At 36.2% G+C, this 22,866-nt stretch overlaps 2 protein-coding genes across 2 annotated transcripts in view; both read left to right on the top strand.

Annotated features, from left to right (window-relative positions):
* The window catches only part of LOC121303422 (A-kinase anchor protein 2-like), a 143,892-nt gene extending 133,061 nt beyond the window's left edge, over positions 1 to 10,831 (top strand). The window contains exons 11-12 of the mRNA XM_041234128.1: positions 1,107 to 1,297; positions 6,532 to 10,831. Of these exons, the coding sequence (XP_041090062.1) occupies positions 1,107 to 1,297; positions 6,532 to 6,624 (284 nt within the window). The 3' untranslated portion in view covers positions 6,625 to 10,831. The remainder of the gene's footprint in view (positions 1 to 1,106; positions 1,298 to 6,531) is intronic.
* Positions 10,832 to 14,565: 3,734 nt separating this feature from the next.
* On the top strand, positions 14,566 to 19,862 carry LOC121303412 (thymic stromal cotransporter protein-like). Its single transcript, XM_041234117.1, has 4 exons — positions 14,566 to 16,036; positions 16,733 to 16,816; positions 18,525 to 18,681; positions 18,885 to 19,862. The coding sequence occupies exons 1-4, from the start codon at positions 14,986 to 14,988 to the stop codon at positions 18,937 to 18,939; spliced, it is 1,347 nt and encodes a 448-aa protein (XP_041090051.1). The 5' UTR covers positions 14,566 to 14,985; the 3' UTR covers positions 18,940 to 19,862.
* Positions 19,863 to 22,866: the final 3,004 nt, after the last annotated feature.

Here is a 22,866-nt window from a genome sequence, read left to right as displayed (position 1 = left end):
TAAAATCAGTAGAAAATAAGATCAAATAAGAGCAAAAAAGAATACTGTAAATAATTACATTTAAGAGCACATTTGACTAAGAGAGTGAATTCCATTAATAGCATGTAGTAAATATGATAAATGGATAAGAACGATTTCAAATAAGAGCAGTTACAAAAAGCGTGAATATTGATCCCTTAAGAGTAAAATCAAGTAGAAAATACAAAACGTAGTTACAATTAAGAGCAGTAGTAGAATACGGCAAAATATGGAGTAGTTTAGTGCAAGTACAAAATGATGCAACTACATGTGCAATCGGGTGTTATCTAGTCCAGTGTACTCGAGAGTTATGAGGTTTTACAGATGCTTTCTGGACAGGTGTGTCTTGAGGAGGAGCGGTAAGGCGGTCAGGGAGGGAGTTGCGGGGAGTAGTTGGTGAGGAAGGGGTGTGTTGCTGAGGAAGAAGTGACAGAAGCGTGCCAGAGGAGAGATGTGCTGAATGTAGGACAGGGAGGGGTTGAGGGTGACACCAAGGGTCTTGGTGGATGAGTGGTGGATTCAAGAGGAATCGAGATAGAGCGATCAGCGGTGGGGAAGGAAGAGGTGGGAAGGAGGTCTGATTGATATTTAAATCTTTGATATTTAATAATATTTAAATCTTTATTAGACGACAGTCCTTTCTTAGCCTCTTTTGTGCAGTAGTTAATTCATAGGAACCCCCAACCCCTAGGGAATTGAGAATGGAGGGTCCTCAGCTTCACAAAAAGGGAACAATCCTGTCATTTTGATTTACTGCTTTCTCATTCAATTAAAACTCATCTTTGATTGTCACACTCTCGACCCTGAGTTATCACATTCCAGTTGCTCATTCATGCTCATGCCACTATACTAGTTGAATCCTACCAATTGTTAAATATATTTTTCAGTGACATCATGTGTTTTTAAAGTGTTAAGTTGTTAAAAATGTTGTGCTTTTACACCAAGAAAAAAGAAAGCTAGGAATAATCCATACAGGCTCAGTTACCAACTATTTATTATACCTTATAATTTTTGCAGGGCATGAAAGAGGTGTCCTTTAAGATGGATGCTGGATGTGGCCTAATCTTCAGGTCTACCTTTTGTTGCAGGCAAGATTGAGAAGATTCGCCCTGCTCCTCCTGCTTTCCCCTCTACTGAAGGCCCACTCCCATCCTCGCTGCCTGACATAAGAAATGAGGATGCTGGGGGCAACCAGCGGCCCAAAAACTACATGCAGACCCTCATGGAAGACTTTGAATCACACAAAACTAAACGACGGGAAAAGATTGACGAAACAAGTGTAAGTACATTAATTAAAATGTACCGTTCCTATATTTGACTTATTAAATTGTCCATCATGCTAGGGGTCTCTCTTATTATAATTTGTTAATACAGCTTTTTCCCAATAAAGCAACATCCAATATAGTCATGTACAACCAGGTACCTCAACTCCAGGCAAATATATATTGATATATTCTGGTATAGTACATTCTCACTTTGAAAATGGTTTTGATTCAATTAAGGTTTGTTCAACCAGGTCATACCAATTATCAAGATCTACCAACTCTCCTGTCAAGGTAACATGGCACCCAATCTTCTGCTCAAGCCTCTCTCTGCTGCTTTTACATTTACAATAACAAGTGTAACACTTCTAATGAAGTATAGCACTGTAGCCATGGTGAGGAGACCATGTCATTAGACCCTAGATAAGAGGAAAAAAAAGGAAGCTGTGTGATTGTCATAGAAAATAAGGCAACATTAAAATTGGCCTTATAGTCACATGTAGTGGGTAGAGCCTTCCATTTTTCTTCTACCCTTTTAATTACTACACAAGTCACACACGTTCTGAAAGAAAAATAAACTCTGGTGGTCAATTTAAGGACCCTCAAGTCCTTTTTCAAAAAAGATTTCTATCAATAGTTTTAGGAAACTTATTCAGAAAGACAAATGTTTTGCTTAGTTCCTTTATCGGTTTATAGGTTTTATATAGAATGTATGATTGTGTATTTTTGAACATATCGATGATTTAATAGCGTTATATTTGTTTTGTTTCTCTCGAACAATATGCCTTTTGCCTTTATTGAACTTTGATTTCAACAAAGGACCCAATCCATTTTCCATAATATAAACACTGGGGCTGCATCACATTGTATAACATAGAATATAGAATAAGCAGGATTTTATATCAAGGCAGTAGTTTATGCAGTGTGAAGTGCACTGCGTTGTGGTGTTCTCATTTTCTACATTTGTGTTGTTTGTTGAATGAAAAAGTACATAATGCAGTATCTCCTTTAAAAGTGTGTCAACCTCACTCAATTTGAGCATGCTCTCCATCCTTTGTGATAAAATCTTGTATTTACAATATAGAAAATGTGCTGTTTATAATTATCGTCCAGTGCCGCTCTAAAGAACGTTGCCTCTTTGTAATAGCATGATTAATAATCAAATAACTGTTTTGTTTGATTACCGAAACAATCTGCCCTTTACTTGTTGTTAGTGGTTACTGAGTGGAATATGACGTTTTAATTGACTTTTACAAACAGGGGCAAGCCAATGAGTCAAGCATTCACTGTTGATACGAGGGTGGAGAATTGTTTCATGTCGCAAACTCAGAGTACTGTGGCAGAAAATCTGTTTTAACTACAACTTGTGCACTAAAATCTAGCTCATTCAGTGGGAATGTCTCTCAGCCCTTGCAATGAACATTCAAAAATAACATAGTGAGCTGAAGTATATTCTCAACACTTTCATTTCTGAGCTACTGAAACCCTGTTCTGCTGATGTTAAGTTTGCAAGGTCTACAGCTCCTGCGACTCAGACTATTATTAGAATGTGATAGACCCCGGGCAGAATGCGACCACAATTGCTGCAGTGGAATTTTCCATTTACAGTGTTTTTGACCTCAGTTTTGAAATGTCCTATGCAGACATCAGTCATCTGTCAGTCAGTTCTAGACTTCTCAGTGCAAGAAAAATTAATCTTGTCATTTATTGGTCCTTTGAATAAATTCTAATCAAGTTGTGTAATTATTGTTAGTCTTTCTAGCTAATAGGTGTTGGCAAATCGAATTTGTCTTGTTGGCTTTATTTAAGCTGCAGCGTGACAGGAGTTGAAGGCATGGGCGCTAACAAAAGTCAAGGTTCATTACCATACAGCAGAGCCTTCATTGAGAGGGCACTATTGCTATTAGAAAATCATTATTTTCTTAAAAACAACATTTTAAAACCCAGATTTACCTTGAACTTGTAATGATTGGTCGGGTAGTCTTCCACTGAGAAAAGATTGAGGAAAAGAGTCCAGAAATTCTTAATTGAAAAAAAAAAGAATGCCATACATATTAAGAGAGAAAATGACTATTAAACAAATAACCTGTGTGTTGTCAGTGCCAATATCACAAAACACCATCCTGTGGCCCCTTTTCTAAAGGTAAAGAAACTACTCTCCATTTTGGGAGGGTTGAGGCATATTGATGGCACCTGAGAAAGGGTGTGGCGAGGAAATAAGAGAAAGCACAATATGTGTTTTCTGGAAACTTAGCAAAGATATATAACTATATTGACGCAGAGCTAAGAATTGAAACTGTCCAAAATGAGATTCAAGGATAATATTATCATGCTTACGCACTCAGTAAAAAGCAGCAACCTAGGAATGTCCCTTTAATTCAGGACAGGACAACAATTTGTTTCACATGCAACATTCTCAAAATGAAGGTGGGGAAAGATAGCTATCAATTCAAAAAACAAGTCGTCAACAAGTTCCCAAACTTGAAATGAATAAAAAAAAAAATGTGGGAAAAAGAAAATGACTTAGTGAAAGACCATGCAAAGGAGATACTGCACTTATTAATGTTTTTCTGTACACACCTTCATGTGTCACATTGATTGACTAATGTTGCTTCTTTCCTTTTCATCAGTACGCCCTTTTATTGTTCGCTAATGATGTTACTTCTGAGGTAACTGTTCACTGCTTGCTTTAATGCTGTTAATTTTGCATGCCTGTCTCAGTTTTTTGCATGCATGTAGTCAAATAGCAGCATTGCCTATATTGGTGTCAGTTCATTGTCTACAAGCAAATTGGGAGTTTCTTTAACCTATTTTTTTTTTTCACGTAAGTAATATTGAATTAATAAATTGTATCTTCTTTGAAGGTACAACACTGTAGAGCACCTGTCCACAGAGAAACAGTTTATATGCGTGTCATTTACCTGTCTAATGGCTTTAGAACAGTAGGGTGGCACACTACAAATCTTCTATTTAAGCATTGTTTTCAGAGGAGAAACATATGAGCTCAGTTTTCTATGTCAGGTTCAGAAAGTGGCTTTCATTGCAGGCTTGTTTTCTAGCCTTCTGTTTGCTGAAATAGTGTTAACCATAGCCATCTCAATACTGCAGTTAGTTATACAGTAGAAAATGCTAGAAGAAACCTGAAGCATTCAACTGTGTTTGGATTTGCGTTAGATTAGCTCAATACTACTTACAAATTAGCTGAAACTGTTAAATTGAATATCCTGTTTTACAGATTTAGTGTAGCAAATGTTTAAACGTTCAGTTGGGTAATGATCAGGGAGAGTTGTGAAAATGGGAGTGGCATAACAAAGGGAAAGAATATGTATTTTTAAATGTTAAGGACTGCACCTTTATTCCAGGTAATTGTAATCTTTCCAGTGAAATTATTCTGATACCAGCCTCCATCCCATGGAAGTTTCCATAACATACTTTGGATATGAACCTTGGAACCAAAGGCAGTATTCGTCAAATTCTATAATAGTTTTTAAATTTGTCAAATTCTAGAATAGAACTTAAATCATCAATATTAAACATTAATATTAATCATCAATATTAAACATCATTACTCAAATACTTCTCATTCTTTTTTCCTATTTTTAATTTTGTAAAGGGATTATAATGTTTTAACATGCTTACCCACTAGAAGCAGACAGTGGATTTCTACTTTGAAGACAAGCAAATAACTGAAAAGGAGCTTTTTTTCTCTTTCATTTTTGAAAATTCTTTGCTTTCTATCTGATATAGACATAGATATAAATTTGGACATAGATAACTAACACCATATACAGTAATCTAGATGGTTGTGAGTGAATGTTTCCTAAAATAATAAACAAAATTGCCTCTTTTTGTAATCAAGGCTTTTAACTTGTCTTTTTTTTAGTTTAATTGGACACTCCAGGGTTCATAATAGTAATAAAGATCTGTCCCTGCTGCTATGAGCATCGAGATAAAACAGCAGGGGGAGGCCTTTATTCCTGAATTACAAGACTCCTCTTACTATTTCCTGGCATGCTATGACCTCAAAACAGTTACAATTGTATTGTGCATCAGAATAACAGCAACTTTGTTCACTGGGAATATTACATATCCTAACCACACTACTGTGGTGCATGGTTTTTTGTTTTTTTTTCCCTCACTGCCAGATTGGCACTGCTATTACAAATTGTGGAAAGGTTACTCCGTGGTACTGAGACACACAAACATGCAGGTCATGTAGGAAATGGTGAAAGTAAATATATACCATTGATATCATCTTTATCTTAGCTGCTACCTGTCTGTAAGAAGCCTTCCTTTAGTGTTGTAAAGAGTTTGAGTTTGTTTCAGTTTTTGATGTGTCTGTGTCGGGTTCAGAAAGTGCCCATCGGGGGAGGCCTGTTTTCTAGCCTTCAGTGCTGGATTGGTCTAATCCACAGATTGCAGGGGCGTCACAAAGACAGCTAAAATGTTGTTTTAAATGTTGTAAGAGGCTATAGTGATCTGTCTTCAAATGGACTGAGGTGTAACAACCATTAGCTATCTTATGAACTAGACTTTGAGTTAACTATTTCTGAATACTATTTACAGATTAACTGAAACTATTACCTCTACAGTTATGTGTTTAATCATCTACCCAAATGTATTTTTAATACTCTTTTTTTTAATGCAAATCAATACCTATTTCAATGTCTTAGTTTACATGAATGGTTTATTATTATAACTGGGTGTTAATAATTATTTTACATGCCTCATGTTTGGCGAGAGTGAATTATGTTCACATTATGCTTTCAAATCAGCATATTCATATTCAGTGTCTGTGGTTATTCTTATTTCAAACAACCTAGCTAATAAGCATTGGCATATTAAAACATCCAAAATCTTTCACAGTTTACATTTGGAAGTCATCACCAATCGCCCAGCATTTTTGCAGGTAAAAAACAGCACTGCCTGTCTTCCTACATAAATGCAAAACTGTAGAAAGCAAGACCTGTAAAGGTAATAGAAAAGCACTAGTACAATACATATAATGGTTCTATTCATAACTATGTATAAGACAATGCTGAATTATACAAATTCAGCTTGTTTTTATAATAAGCACTGGGACCATAACAGCGTACAGTATGGACTGTATTAATAAAGATATTTCATATGGATAGTTCAGTTCAGTAGAAGATAGTAAATGGCCTCCCACTGAGAAGGGTATCATTCTGTTCGTGGACACCCATGTGTTCAGACAAACAGTGGAGTAACTTCACCTTCTTGGTTTCCACAGGTTTTGGATGCGACAAGGGTGACGCGCAGGAAGAGCTCAATGGCACTGCGATGGGAGGCTGGGATTTATGCCAACCAAGATGAGGAGGAGTAACCCTTCTGTCCCACAGACACACACATGCACCCCTCCACACCCGTTGACAATCACAGAACTGCAGAACCAGGACTGGACATCCTTCACCTAAATATTTATTTTAGCTAGGCTTTCCATTAGAAGAGAACGACCGACTGACCGACGAACTGGGATTGCCGACGCACACGACAAAAAAAGGCTTTCTTGCTTCTCAATAAAATCACAAGAACCATGCAAAGGAGGGGAAACTTACAACTGCTAGTGAGGACATGATTTTGTTTTTCAGGTTTTACTTTTTTAACATTGCGTTTCTTTTTTTTGAGTTCTGCTGGGAAAGTGCAAAGAGAGACTGCAAGCAGCAGAGAGAGATGAGCTGTGTCTGTGTGGATGGGTTCATTTTGTGATAACTGAAACCTAACCTGCCTATCTCATTTGTCCCTACACCAGGATCTGAAGCTCTGTCTAGGGCACAACAGCAACCACAGCAACCATTTTAGACAGTATTATGTTATATTAAGAAGGCATTATATTTTGCTGGGAATTTAATAGTGTAAGATAAAAAAAAAGCCAGCCTGAGTGATACAAATGCCTGCGATCAACCTTTTTAAGCTGTTCACGAAGGCTGTCTCTTTAAACAGTCCTAAAACACAGATTTGTAAAGGCCATTCTGAATGCTAATCTGAGTTTACAAGCATGGATTCCAGCAAGGATCTCATTAATAGTATCCCTTTGGGTTGGTCTGGATACACTCGCACATACATATAGTATGCAATATAAAATGCATACTCATACCACTTCATTGATGTCAGCACAGAAAACAAGATCTGCCATGATAAATGTCATAAGTCATGCAACACAGGTTCACCACACTAACTGGGTCAGCTAGGCTATAAACTATATGGCCACAGCCAGTCTCCACCAGTTTGTTACTGAGCTGGTTCTAATACTGGTCAGTTTCAGTGTCTGTATGTATACATATATAAAATTCATCAGCTGTCAGTGGTGCTAGCAGAACCACGGCAACACAGATAAAGGCAGGATCTTTCACTAAAAGCAAAGTGATCTACTTTGAGTTGATGTTACAATTTCAACTCAACTGCTACTTCCTTAAAGAAAATTGGAAGCTACCACAGTAACAATACTTCCATTATAATCAATAATTGTATGCAGTCATTTTCAATAGTACTACAAAATACACTGCCTTAAAAGTTTACCGTATCCAAAATAAAGCATTTTATTGTGTTATAATATTTAAAGGTGTAGTATGGACATGCCACTAAAACCACACCATTTTTGACAATCATGCGAGAGCCTGTTGTTATGGAGGCACCCATGCCCTCATAATAAACACATTAACACTCTTGATAAAGTAGTTTCAGATGATGGTCTGTTTTTGTAGGTTGGCAGATTTATCTTTTTTTTTTTTTTTTTTTTTTTTTTTTTTTATAATTTTCCTGCAATTAAGCTGGGTTTTTACTCATAATTTATGAACTGCTGCTGTCATTCTAACTCTGTGGCAAATGCAAAGTCTATAAATATTATATTGAAAAACAACTTATGTGCATAATCCTACATATATACAGCGGTATTCATTATATTATATAAGTATATGTTCTGTTTTAGTGTTTATTTGCTTGATCATATTATATCCAGCTTGAACAAAAATAATGATGGTCATTGGGCGCAATTAGCATATAAACTTGACCTATGACATGAATGGAGGCCACTAACCTGGAGACCTGATTTCTGAGGCAATCTCTAGGTTTAAAATTGCCAGCCATGTAAATCTGAGTTTTCTCAACATGTAAAAGCAGCTGTCACAGTCAATGCAGTAGGCCCTGTTATATATGTTCCATTGTGTTCATTATTGGTATATATTAAATTGCGGGAAAATGTAATGAAACCCTTGCCCTCATTAAAACATATCCAATAAAGACCCCCTCCCTTCAGAAACCAGCTTAACCATTCTACAATATAATACCTTTTCAGTTTTGATGGTGTTTTGTAGGGGCTGTTATCGGTTGCAATAAAAATTTGATGGTGGAAATGGGTTAGGCCAAAACAGAAGTGTGGATTTTTAATTCCAGTTGACCCTTGGGTATGGGATGCTTGGATTGACCCAAAATCCCAAAGTAAAGAACCTGCATTTCCATACTCAGTTTCACACTGAACACATATTTAATTTAGGTAGCCTTTAGATGTACTCACTTCTTTATGACTTGGAGCACCCCACAAAGTCACCAGTCAAATGACCAATGAAGTGGATCAGGAAATTGGATGAACGCCCTCTCAGGACGTCAAAATGGACACTTGGCAAACCTGGAAAAGACACCTTGAACATGATTATCATAACTCTTTAAATATGGTATCACTTTTCAAGGGATTCCCTACCATATTGCAAGTAAATGGCTTTTGCACCCACCCTTGAGACTTGTGTCGGACGTTGACGCACTTTGTTATCCCTTGTACGAAGAATATGATATATATATATATACACACTCACAACATATATCTTTCTCTTTTGACTTTTTGTTGCCAGTATTAAGAACGATCCAGGAATCTTGTATGAAAGGCACTGATATTCACAATGTCAGAAAGGACTGATTTGGCTTGCTGCATGACATACTGAATTGGGACTTGTGCAGCAGTTTTCTCTTTGGACATTTCAAGGAGAACTGTGGTATTTATTCTTTGTGCTTTTTTATGTTACTCGTAAGAATGAGAGGGGCTAACAACTTTTTTTTGTACCACGTAAGCAATACATTTACTTCATGGTTACGGTAATTTCTGGATTAGGAATTTCAGAGAGAACATTCATTCTCCTATAACCCCCAAAAATTGTTTTTACTGAAAGTAAAGCAGCTGCTTGTCACCAGGAACACAAACGCAAGTCTTAATTTATGAACTGAAATGCAGTTGGGTCCGAATTATTATTATTATTCTCATGAAAGCAAGTAAGTTCTTTTTTTTTTCTATTTCAGTGATATACAGAGTTGCATTTTGTTAGTATTGATTTTCTGTAAACTTTTTTCTTATTATTTACTGTTTGAAAATACTAATTTAATATTAACATCACACATGCATCATGACACTTCTTAAAGGAGAAACAATCATAGCCAGCCATGGTTAAATGACAGAATTATAAAACATACAGTTAACTTTTTAATGACGTTGATATGAGTACAGACTGAATAGTTATTTTGTATATTGGTGTGGGACTGAATTGAGAATTGATTTACACATTGCCTTGTTGCAGGAGGCTGGTTTTAGTGTGTGCACAGGGATTACATTATTAAGGTTCTTAATGGACAAATACATTAGTGAAATAAAATACACATTACAAACTGTTGGCGTGGAAGTGAAACTTAGCGTGAGCCAGTGCGCTTGTCTGGGAAGGTTGTTAAATTTCTGAAAAGTTGTGCATATTTAAAGTGGTTTAAAAGTCAGGGGAATTCTGTTTGCAGCTGTGGAATTGTTTCTGAGGTTTGTTACTGATTGTAAAAGCAGGTTTTGATGCGATAGTAAGAACTTGTGTAGTATTTATTAGATATTAATCCGGCACTTCATGAAAAATGTGGAAGTACTGATAATGCTATATACAGTATTTTTTGAAAGGAGGACTCCAGGTTCTCCAGTCATAAGTGACAATAGTTTGTGTTATTCATTTCCAGGTTATGTTTTATTTGTTATATTGAGTGGCACAATGCCTGAATTGATTGCAGTTCACTACACAATGTAAGGTATATTGTAATGTGGTTTAATGTAGTTTATTAGTATGTCTGTCTGAATGGAAAGTGACTCCTAGAGTAATGAATGATGAAGAGATGTCGGAATAGACTAATTTAGAATATTTAGGGGCTCTGTAGAGTAACGTTCAGTCATAGCTGGGAAGTGCTTGATTTTGCAATGCAATCTTGACAGATAGTGGTACTCATAATCGGCTAACACCACATGAGGATGCTTTCCTTCCAAGGTCAAACCACTGTCTGACCAGTAGTTTAGCCTTGTATTGTTTAACCAGCAAATGAGTTCTGTTCTTGGTGCTTTGGAATACACATTGAGACACACACTGATGTATCAGAAAGAAAACACATACACACCACATGACTCAATATTAAAAATAGACTGTTGCTTCTAATCCAGAAACTACATGAAACTATGTTGTAGATGCCAGGAGTGAAAGACTGGTACTATGCTAGTGCTGTTTATGTCATCCTATACAGATACTTACCTTTTTAGTACCTCATGCATGCTGTAGTTTTATATATATGCAACTATTTATATATATATATATATATATATATATATATATATATATATATATATATATATATATATATATATATATATAGATGTCTCCTTGGAACTTTTATCCTTCTATTAGAAAGACACAATACACTGACGCAAAACACATACATTACATTTGTCAGGGGGGAAAAAAAATAATTTTGTGAAATAATAATTCAAATTCTGTTTTTTAATGAAAGATGGCACAAGTTTTTTGGTGAGGGGGGGGGTGGGGCAGGAGCTTAAAGCACTACATCCCGTTTAGACTGGCAAAAACTGGCAGATAACCAATGAACAGTAAATGCTAGCTGTGACAAATCATTCAGGCTTTAAAATGCATCATGTTAATATGGTAACCACTTATTGTATGTTCATATTCCGCTTCTGTTTTATAGATGTTGTAAGGCTCACAGTTACACAAGTATATGGTTATTTTCTCATTAACAAATTGAGTTGTGTGTTTTTTTTTCCACCATCACTACCCACCCACATATTTGTTTTGTTACCTTTTTGTGGATAGTATATTACAGAAGAAAGAAAAACAAACAAAGCAAAATACTGTTGCATCTGAGGTTTGGTTCTCAAGCAAAGCATATAGTGTGGGGAACTGTTTCTCCAAAAGGGGTTGCCCTCATGTTTTTGCAGTAGTTGTCTTCTGTGGAGACATTTTATCCCCAAAGGGACCAGAATATACATACTTCCCCAATCAGATTTTTCAGACTGATATTTTGGTTTTATGAAAAAAGGTATTGCTACAAAAATACAATTGTTCATATGAGCGCTTACACCCGCCTCAACACTGTCAATGGGGTGTAGAGCATCTGGGCAGCCAGGACAGCACAGATTCAATGCAACAAATCCACATGTTTTTAAAATATAGTACATTAGCACTCCTCAATCATTTCTCCCTCTAATTTGTTGAGGCAAGTTTTTGTTGAACGTCTAATTTGAATTTGAGGCCACTGTTTCAAAGTGGCAGCATCCCACAATCATGTTATATTTTACAGTAAAATATGCAGTAAATCCTTGGTGATGGTTTACTGCTGTATAACCCGTGCACTTAACTCTACAGTCAACACAAACCTAGACGTACTTCTCATTTCTAAAAATAATTAACTCTGTTCCATTCTTCTTTTGTATTATATTTATATTCTAAATCAAGCCAGGCTAAACCTCTTGGAACAATCTTCATTGACGAATGATAATCAATATCAGCCAGTAAAGGCCCACAAGTGAAAACAAAAAGCCTCTTGACCACTGACCACTCTGTAAGTTGCTTATGATAGAGGGATTGAGTTATGATAGAGGGATCTGCCTAACGAGATATCATATATATATATATATATATATATAGATATATATAATATATATATATATATATATATATATATATATATATATATATATATATTACAATGTTTACAAATAAAATGATATTGGACTGTACAGTACCCAGTTGTCAATATTCTGCTGTAACATGGAGAGTAAGAATGTCCCTGAAGTGACAGTGGAATTTTTTTCATATTGCTCTCAGAGCAGCAGTCTCTATTTGCACCTTTCAGCTAAGCAAAAGCAGTACAGTAATTTGTATGTCTCATAACATACAGGAAGACTAGTAATAGTGCCTATACTGATATAAAACAATAAGTATATACTAGTTATCTTGTGTATGGGGTCTCTTATTGTTGAAAATTCCAGGAAATAGGTTAATTTGGCTAGACAATAAACGGTTGGCTTTAAAATCTCTTCACTGTAAAATTCTAATGATCCTATTTTTTTTTTCTTGGACCAATTCCACCAGTCAAGCCATCAGCTCTGACCAGATAGCTGTCAATGCTGAAATTTCTCTTGAGATATGTCATGTCATATATGTTCCATCATTAATTTAAACAAAATATTAGCAGTGGCATTTCTTCATTCGTCATCTTCCTAGTTATCAATTGGGGTAACATCGCCATCTAGTGTTCAATTTGTAATAGAAACACAGAAGTACAGTATGTAGGCACTCTAGTAGTGTGACTGCCAGTAATAGTTATCTGTTTGCACTCGTTATTACGTGTGGTTTGGCTTCTGAGAAGTAAACATGATATATTGAATATTCATATTATTTTTGGCCATTTGGGCAAGTTTTATAGAGCGTTTGCTACCGTGCAAAGTTTGCATCGCTAAAAGGAATACACATTCCCCAAAGCTTCCACAGCTATTTGACCACCTGGAAGTTCGTTACTTATTCCCGGTTCCTTATTCGTGTTGTAGTTGACAAAGCAGCGTGTCCTTTTTCTGTGGGTTTTAATTCACTTACACATCTTGCTCAATTAATATTGTGCTACCATTTAAAAATAATCGCTCCTCCTTAAAAAAAAAAAAAACTGAAAATACTAATAACCAATCTGTATCAGCAGTATAGCTGTACGCTATATTACCCGATTATTTTTACCCACTTATCCCCTTAGACGCCTTGCTCACTAAATATCGAAGTATCCCTAGATAGGTTATCACCCCCTATTTGCAAAAAACATTTTAGTGAGCAAGCCGTACCCCACCAGCAGCAGCACCCCAAAATGTAGCCCATTATAACCAATACAGAACGCATGGGGTCACGTCTTTGATGCCCCATTTACCCTCCTTAGACTGGCGAATAAGAAGTCAACTTTAGCATTATACTTTGGACCCCGTTTATCAACAAGAGCAAAGGGATTCATATGCCTTTTTATTGGCTACATTTTGGGGTGCTTGCTGTTCCAGGGGTACGGCTTGCTCACTAAAATCGTAAGTGTTTTTTGCAAAGAGGAGACGATAACATATCTAGCGATACCTAGATATTTAGTGAGCAAGTCGTATAAGGTGGGGTAAATGGGCCATCAAAAGACTTGTCCCCCATGCGTTTTGTATTGGTTATAATGGGCTACATTTTGGGGTGCTGCTACTCGTGGGGTACGGCTTGCTCACTAAAATCGTTACTGTTTTTGCAAAGAGGAGACGATAGCCTATCTAGAGATACTTCGATATTTATTGAGCAAGACGTCTAAGGGGGTACATGGGGCATCAAAAGACGTGCTCCCATGCGTTTGGTTATATTGGTTATAATGAGCTACATTTTGGGTTGCTGCTGCTCGTGGGGTAAGGCTTGCTCACTAAAATATTTAGTGCTTTTGCAGAGGGGGTGATAACCTATCTAGGGATACTTCGATATTTAGTGAGCAAGGCGTCTAAGGGGATAAGTGGGGCAAAACAATCGGGTAATATAGCGTACCGCCATACTGCTGATACAGGTTTGTTATTCATATTTTAGTTTTTTTTTTTTTTTTTTTTTTAAGAAGGGGTGATTATATTTTTAAAAATATTAGCAATATATTAATTGAGCATGATGTGTAATGAGTTAAAACACACGGAAAAATGACACGCTGCTTTGTCAACTACACCTCGAAGGAACCAGGAATAAGTAACCAACTTCCAGGTGGTAGTTGTTTGTACAGTTTTGAAAGATTTGTTCATTAATACTGATTGCATTCCAGTTTAAGAACGCGAGGCAAACTTTGCAGTAAAACAAACATTTAGAAAATGTAGCTCAACCCATAACAAGGGGAAGTTTGACACACAGTATTTCCTTGTGTACTGCCGTAGCATGTCAACATCTGTTGTGTTTGTAGCTTTTGTTTAACTTCACAGTCGTGGTGCATCACTGCTGCAGCAGCCGCAAGCCTACTGGAGTCGAGAAACACTGCAGTGATACAAACCATACAACTGTAATGTGTTTACATGGGTTTTTTTCTGTTTTGTTTTGTTCTGTTGTTTTTTTTTGTTTTGTTTTGTTTTTTTCAAAACGGCCAAAGTGGCTACATATGTGGATACTGCGATAAAAATGTGAAATGAAAACAACCTCGTTCCAAATGGGGAAATGATGTCACTGCCAATAAGTAAGTTAGGTGGTATGACTGGCATAACCGGTTTCTCAACGATTCGTTTTTGAAAGATATTCAGCCCAGTGGTTTACATTTTTAGAAGTTCCTCTTTGTTTTTTTAAGATATTCTCTGACTGAAAAGGGGTAAAAAAAAAAAAAATACGATTCAACATAATAACTGTTCAGCGAAAGGATGAGTTGTATTGAATTTATTGAGCCAGTAGTGTTTGCTGCACAAGTTGCCAGTGCGTTCTATGATACCGGACTGCTGATGGTGGTGAAAGAACGTTACAATGTGACTTCCAGCAACTCCTCGCTTACCAACTCCACGGACCATGGAGACAACGAGCAGCAGATGGCGGTGTCAGATTTCCTCATGATCTACAGTATGATCTCAGGGTTTGTCCCGTTCCTGCCGGCTTTCTTCCTGGCAAGGCTTGGGGACAAAAGGAACAGAAAGATCCCTATATGTGTACCCCTTGTGGGCTACATGCTCTCCAGATTGATGCTGCTCCTTGTTATTCTTCTCCAGTGGTCTGTCAAAGTGATGTTTGGGGCAGCTGTTGTGTACAGTTTGTTTGGGGGGTTTTCTTCTTATTGGGCTGGGGTCATGGCTTTAGCATCAGCAGGCTCAGATGAAACTCAGAGGTCCATTCGATTGATAAGAATTGAGTTGGTCTATGGAGTAGCTGGCTTTATTGGCAGCATCTTGTCTGGTCACATCTTCAATCTGTTTCATGTTTCACAACATCAAGGTGTTATGCTGGTGGGGATCAGTGTTTTTTTGTACATATTTTCCTTGTCCTACAGCATTTTTGTTTTGAAAGTCCCCAAGACTGGGAAAACACCAGAAATACTCCCTGATGGTCAAACAGCAGACAACTGTGGTACAGGTGGACCTGACAATGCACCCACAGTAGCAGATGGGTCATCGACTTCTGGCACGTTTGACTTGATCAGCATTGTGCTTTTGTTTGCTGGTGCTATATTGTATGATGTGTCAGTGTCAGGAGCCATGGACATCTTACCATCCTTTGTCATAAAGGAACCCCTGAGCTGGGGAGCTGAACTGATTGGCTATGGGAATGCAGCCGGCTTTGTGATTTTCATCACCAGTTTCCTGGGAGTGTATGTATTTTCCAAGTGTTTAAGGGACACCACCATGATCATCATTGGGATGGTGTCATTCGGGACTGGGATACTGGTCATGGCATTTGTGCGAAAGACCTACATGTTCTACATTGGTAAGACACTGTTCATATTTTGTTTGATTATTTGCAGAGCTTCTAGGGGTTTGGTTTGGATTTAAACACATTAAGTCACATTCAGCATTTTGTCATATTAAGAAATTAAAGAAGTGAAACTTTATCTTGATTTCTCTTTGTCTCCTTATATAAAATATGCAGCAGAAGTGGCCTGCATTTTATCAGTGAGACAGATTTACTAGAAGTTCATCACACTAGATAATAAATAGAACCTGTATAATTTTAGTCTACTTTTATTCTAAAACCTTAACCTGTGTTGATGTGTTTTTGAACAGAAGGATACCATTTTGGGGGACAAGTAATTAATCAGTAGTGTATTATTGTGTCAGCGAATGTGAACTTACTATATATATATATATATATATATATTATATATATATATATATTATATATATATATATATATTTATATATATATATCAGCTGATCTAAATGCCTGACCCAAAACACTTAGAAACATATTTGTTTTGAACATTAAATTGTCTGTTTAAAATATATATCATAAACTGTCTAGTGTTGTTGTCTATCAGACGGCAGCTCTCCCAATAGGTATGAGCAGCTGAATGGCATAATTATCGTCTTAACACAGAAAAGAGATACTTGAAAAATACAGAAATCCCAAAGCTTTGAATTCCGTTTTCTAATGTTGACCTCCCTCCCGTTTTCTTCCACCCAGCTCGAGCTTTGAATCTGTTTGCCTTGATTCCAATGCCTACCATCCGATCACTGTTGTCCAAACAAGTCCAAGACTCATCATATGGTAAAAAAATAAAAAAAATACTTTTCCACTTTCATACTTGATATTAGGGGAAATCCAAGCAACTGGGCTTGTGTTTAGTGTTCAGAGTAGTGTCAATAACAGAAATCCATAAGAGAAAACAGACAGGACTAATTTAGCATTAGAACCCTCTCAATTATTAACATGACAGTGCACTCCCAGGCTGGGTGATGTATTCCTACACCAACTGAACCTGACAATCTAGTGAACTAGCTACAGCCATTACATGACTGTAAACACAATATATCCTTTTCTGAGAATTGCCTTGTTTAAAGCAAAACCTCCAGATTGATGCCTAACTCAACTATTTCCTTATTTATTATTATGGATTACAGGACAACTGGGGAATGTTGTTGGCACATTATTACTGGCCCTGTTTTATTTAGTCACCTTTAGACCTCCGATTCATTTTAGAAGGGAGAGAGCCATGTATTAAATGTATAATTATAGTGAATCATGTTTCAGATAGATTCTTATTTCCTTTAATTTCAATGGCTGAGACTAGGCAGAGCCTTTGAATGTTTCTTCCTTTGCTTAAACAAACAAGAATGCTGAAATGTCTGATTTCTCATGATGCAGTGCTCTATGATCAAAGTCTACACAGAAAGGTAAACATGTTTTCCCACTTTGATACTCAATATTACAAAAAATAAATTTTATTTACTAAAAGCTTGCAGTAACAATTTGGCAGGAATAATAATGTTATCTAAACAGGAGTCTTTTTAATGGCTTTCTACACTCGCCACACCCTATGGTAATCACTTGAATAGCCTAAAATTAACTATTGGGAACATCCTGTAGTTAAACATATCACAACCTTTACAATCAATCACATCACTCCATTGCCATAGGCTATATCACGCAACACTACAGCCTTTGAGTTCTATAGTGTAAGAATGGAACTAGTTTAAAAAAAAAAAAAAATATCCTGTCACTATCTTATTGAGGATAAAAATCAAATCTTTAAGGTATAATATAATAGCAGGCCTCGTTGTTTGTTAGAATTGGGAATGTTTAACTCCTCAAACACTGTTTTGGGGAAAACAAATATATAGAGCTGTGCATCACATGGGTTTCTACAGGCAACTGGTCATCAGAGATGAGTGTGCTGCTTTCACAGGGTGTGTTTGAGTAAGCAGTGTTTCAGTTCCTCATTCAACTGTAGCTCAGGGTTGCTTGGTATGATTACTGAGCACTGACATCATTTTCTCTTTGTTGAAAGAACCACCAAACCACCCCTTTTTTCCAGAGTCCATTTTTCAATAACGTACACATGTTCTAATGTAGTGATAATTTAAACAGCTGACTGAAATGAAGGGCTATTTTCAAAGGTTTTGCTCCAGTCTTTCCAATTTTAAAACACCTGTTAGTTTTACAAAACTGGAACCAAACAACTGTTTTACTGTACATTTCAAGTCCTCTATGTTTTATTTATGTGTTTTAATGTGTAATTTGTTTTAGTTTTCATTTTGTAACATTGTCATGATTTTTTCAACTTTCAAAAAATTGAATTTAATTAAATATCGAAGGAAACAGTGTCACAATATGTTTGCAGTTTAATTGCTTGTCCTTTATTGCAAAAATGAATGGTGTCTAATTTGATTGTCTTGAAAATGGATAAAAGAATAGACTGCTGATATAAAGAGGTTCATAACATCTTTCCTGACCTGTTTTTCTTCTTTTCCAAAAGGCAAAATTTTCATTTTGCTCCAGATGTCATTCACCGTCGCCAGTGTGGCCACCTCACCCATTTTCACCAAGATTTACCAAGCCACCCTTGTCTGGTTCGCTGGATTCTGCTTCATTTTGTCCTGCATTCTCAGCATTTTAGCCATCATCCCCATTGGGTAAGAGTGTTAAATGAGCACAAATATTGGACTACATTACCTTTAGGAAACAGCACATCTAGATTAGTAGTAATCAGGGTTTTTGATATCAGGTGAAAAAAGAGGCGTTAGTGACTCAGTCTTATAAATAAATGATGATATGTTATTTATAATAATGATATTATTCCTGCCTTGACTATTGTTCATGTCATCCTCTTTCTCAGCATTGTGGGATACCGGACAGGGAGACATGGCTACACACGTCTTCCAAGCAACTGAGAATGCGCTTTCCCTCCCTTTAATGCGCTGCATCACAATGAAGAACATACATTTCTGGTGCATCACATGCTGTGCTTGGCATTTACCCCCTAACTAACCCTAACACTGCAGTTTGCGGAGTTTGCAGCCAACAGCTGTATACAAATGTGTATAAAATGTGTAGAATTTGTCATTCATGATTTTTGTAAAAACAATTTTATTTTTGCACCCTAACAGCGATACCTCAAGTTCAGTTGCAATTAAAGAGTAAGTAGAGGGGTTCCGAAAAAAACAAAGGATTACACGTCAGCACGTGTTGCTACAACTGTACCGCACCTGTTTTTTCTCTTTTCATTGTTAACATGTTTATTATCTGTTTCTTGTAGGTGTTTAATTTCATGTTTAATTCTTAAGCATTTGGTTTTACAGTGTAATGAAATTCTGTAAGGTTCTGTTCCTAACAAAGTAGAAGAGCAACATTTCCAATATATAGTTATATTTTAACTACTAAAAATATGTTATTTAAGCTGTTAAAATAGCATGGTGCACCTGAGACAAACTGCCCTGTGCAGGGGCTGGTTGTCACAGAATATCGGGTTGCTTTTACGATGGGAAATAATGTGATATTTTCATTTTTCATAATAACTATGCTTTTCTTGTTTAATACCAGATTACAATGGCAGACAAAGCGATAGGTTCTCTTTTCAATATGAACATAGGCTACAGATGATATGACTAAGACTACAAAGAGAGGCTGTGGCGGCCGTGACCTCCAATATCTGGAACCCAGGCCGCAGTCTATAAAATAAACCTGACTACACCATCTGAAGTTTAATGATGGATAGAACCTTTGCTATCAATTGCAAGTTGTATGCCACTAATACCTGAGTCCTTGTACTATCCCCTCCTTTCAAATAAATGAAAATCAGGAGATCAGAAATTGATTGGTGCTCTTCCAAGCATTTATTTTTAAAACAATGAATGTATAATGACTTGGATGCAGTGCTACAAAAGAAAAATATTGGGAAGGTATCTTGTTTTTCTTTTTTGTTTTGTTTTGTTTTGTCTGTAACAGCACACGGTTATAGTAATTATAAAAAGACAAATTAGCCTGGGTGTGTACACAAAAATGACTAAATCGACAAGGGACAATAAATCACAGATAAATTAACAATCTACAAAACAACAAGAAACAGAAATAGTGGCTGGCAGTCGTTCCTGGTCCTCAAACAAAACAACAAGTTAAACCACAGCCACAAAGCAAAGTATAATACAAAAATAAACAATAGCCCCCTATGAGAACTTCAGAAGGACTGCTGTTCTGTAGGTAGTTTGTCCTGGGTTTTCTTTCAGAACTGTACTAGTTTGTTTACATTAGTTTGTAATTTACGTGCTAGATTGAGGCTCCTTTCTCTTCGCGGGCGTTACATGTACGTAGTCAGTGCTGCGCGTTTATTTGTTTAATTCGTGTGTTTTTTTTTTTTTTTTTTGTAGGGGGATAAAAAAAATATCTTAATGTTTCTGTATCGATAGCGGCATTTATTCGACAGCGGCCTCTATTATTAAAAAGCTGATATATGACTGCGGCGTCAATACGAGGGCGTCTTTAATACGAGGGTGGTGCCAAATTATAGTAATACGGTATGTATGGCCATTAATAAATTAGTAAATTAGTAAATAACATGTTAATACAATTGATATACAAAATATATTTACTTATTACACATTTTAATCAATATGTATTATATTTATAAATAAACAGATGTTCATTTATTCAAATAAAACAGTTTTAAACTAATGTTTACTTTTCACTGAACTCTTTTCTTGTGCTACTCTGCTTCGCGTCATGCATTATAACACCTTGTCAGGGCACCCATTGACATGCCTCAATGCTTCATTGATATAGCTGGTAACATAGCCTACATGTTGGTGTAAAATGATAGGCCCATAAGTATGTTTGTACAGCTATGGCCAAAAGTTTTGCACCACCCTGTATAATTACCTAGTTTTGCTTCATAAAGTTGAATTAAACCTGCTGAATATTGTAAGTAAGAAAGTAAATTAAATTAAAGACCTAAATTATGTTCATATAGGTTTTTTGTTTGTTTGTTTGTTTTTTGTTTAAATGGTGTCTCAATCCTAAAATTCTAGGTGATGCATAATGTTTGGCCATAGCTGTAAATGTGTATGGACTATTGCTGGGCCGGCTGTCACATGTAACAACTGACCCCAGGCACTATGTGACAGCCTGTCCCAACCCGACACTACACAATAATTTCTTTCTTGCAGTCCCATGTCTTGTCCCACTGGTTTTGCTCTTACACCATGATAGCTCATGCCTGGCTGTATTCAACATGACATCACTTCAAACAAAACTCAATACTATTAAACACTATAACATGAATAACAAGATCTCCAAATTGTACTTATAGTATGTTGTACATTATAAACCTAATTGAGCGCTGCATAATGCCAATCGGCATGCAGAAATGTAGGTCATTATCAGCCAGTAAAGGCCCACAAATGAAAACAAAAAGCCTCTTGACTTTGATTAAATTGTAATTTATATTTCATGACAACTGTAGTCTTTAGAGTAAATGCATTTTAAACTCAAAGCAAGGCTCCTTATAAAGACCAACTTACCATTCTGACCACTCTGTAAATACATTTACATACTTGGACCAGCTGTTTGGTGGTCTTAATAGAAGGATTACTCTATATATTTTTTTATACTACTATATTACAGTGTTTATTTTTCTATAATAGGATTGTGCAATATGTGTACCCAGAGCTGTCATTAATCTGCTGTAACATGGAGAGTAAGAATGTCATTGAAGTGTACAATGGCATTATAACATACAGGACTAATAGTGCTTATACTACTATAAAAAAAACAAGTATGCACTAGTTAAACTGTGTATGGGGTATCTTAGTGTTGAGAATTCCAGCAAATACCTTATTTTTTGGCTAGACAATAAACAGTTGGCACTGCCTTCCTAGCTCATGGGGCAACATCGCCCTCTAGTGTGGTTATATTTAATTTGTAATGGAAACAGAAATGCAGTATGTAGGTTGATTATGACTGTACCACTGGCATAACCAAGACATTTTTGCCACTGGGGCAACAAATACAAATATCTGTAGAAACTTTCCTTTTTTTTTGACAGTGCCAAGCATTCCTCTTTAGCACAGCTATGGCCAAAGGTTTTGCAGCACCTATAAATTTTAGGATTTTTTTTTAATTAAAAAAAAAATAAAACAAAATATATGATTTATATATTTTACTTAACACCGTGTAATCAAAGAAATTATTAAATGATAGCGCAGAAGTCGACCGGAAATCATAATATAGTACAGTACTTCCTGTTAGATTGTCACATTTTTCAATTTTTGTCCGTTTTTCGTTAAGTAGATTGAAAACTACAAAGCAATATGTAATTCAATAAGATAACGTAACATTATCCAACAGGTTGCATTCAACATTATGAAGCAAATTGTGTTAATTGTATAGGGTGATGCAAAACTTTTAACCTTAGCTTTATGTTAATGTATAAGGTTAAAAGTTCATAAAACGTAACCCAAATCGACGTCCCGAGTAGCTTATTAAATAGCTAAATAGTAAAATAGGTTTTCATCTCTTACATGCATATATGCATATTCGTTAGTCAACCGTTGTATTTTTAGAACGTGGCAATGTCAAATAATGCTTAGAGTAAAAGGCATTATTTGTCAGCTATTCATACCTTACAAGTTTCAAGGACGAAGTTTCACGAGTTGGATGCGGCAAAACGCTACTACCTGTGTGCAATCCGTCAAACTGTATTAATTATATTTTCAGCATGGTTAAACTATGCATCGTACCCAATTCCTACTGTGTTGCTTCCATTATGTACCTTTTTTTTAAACTATTAACTATTTTGATGGTACATAATAAACAAAACATTGCTG

The sequence above is a fragment of the Polyodon spathula genome, chromosome 2 (genome assembly GCF_017654505.1).
Source record: "Polyodon spathula isolate WHYD16114869_AA chromosome 2, ASM1765450v1, whole genome shotgun sequence".
Lineage (NCBI taxonomy): Eukaryota > Metazoa > Chordata > Actinopteri > Acipenseriformes > Polyodontidae > Polyodon > Polyodon spathula.
Note: the sequence above shows the minus strand (reverse complement) of the source record. Positions and strands in the feature narration are given on the sequence as shown.

Excerpts from the sequence above, each read along its gene's own strand:
- LOC121303412 (XM_041234117.1), top strand. The coding sequence starts at position 14,986 with ATGAGTTGTATTGAATTTATTGAGCCAGTAGTGTTTGCTGCACAAGTT. Across the intron at positions 16,037-16,732 it reads GACCTACATGTTCTACATTG|CTCGAGCTTTGAATCTGTTT; the intron begins GTAAGACACTGT and ends TCTTCCACCCAG. Across the intron at positions 16,817-18,524 it reads AGTCCAAGACTCATCATATG|GCAAAATTTTCATTTTGCTC; the intron begins GTAAAAAAATAA and ends CTTTTCCAAAAG.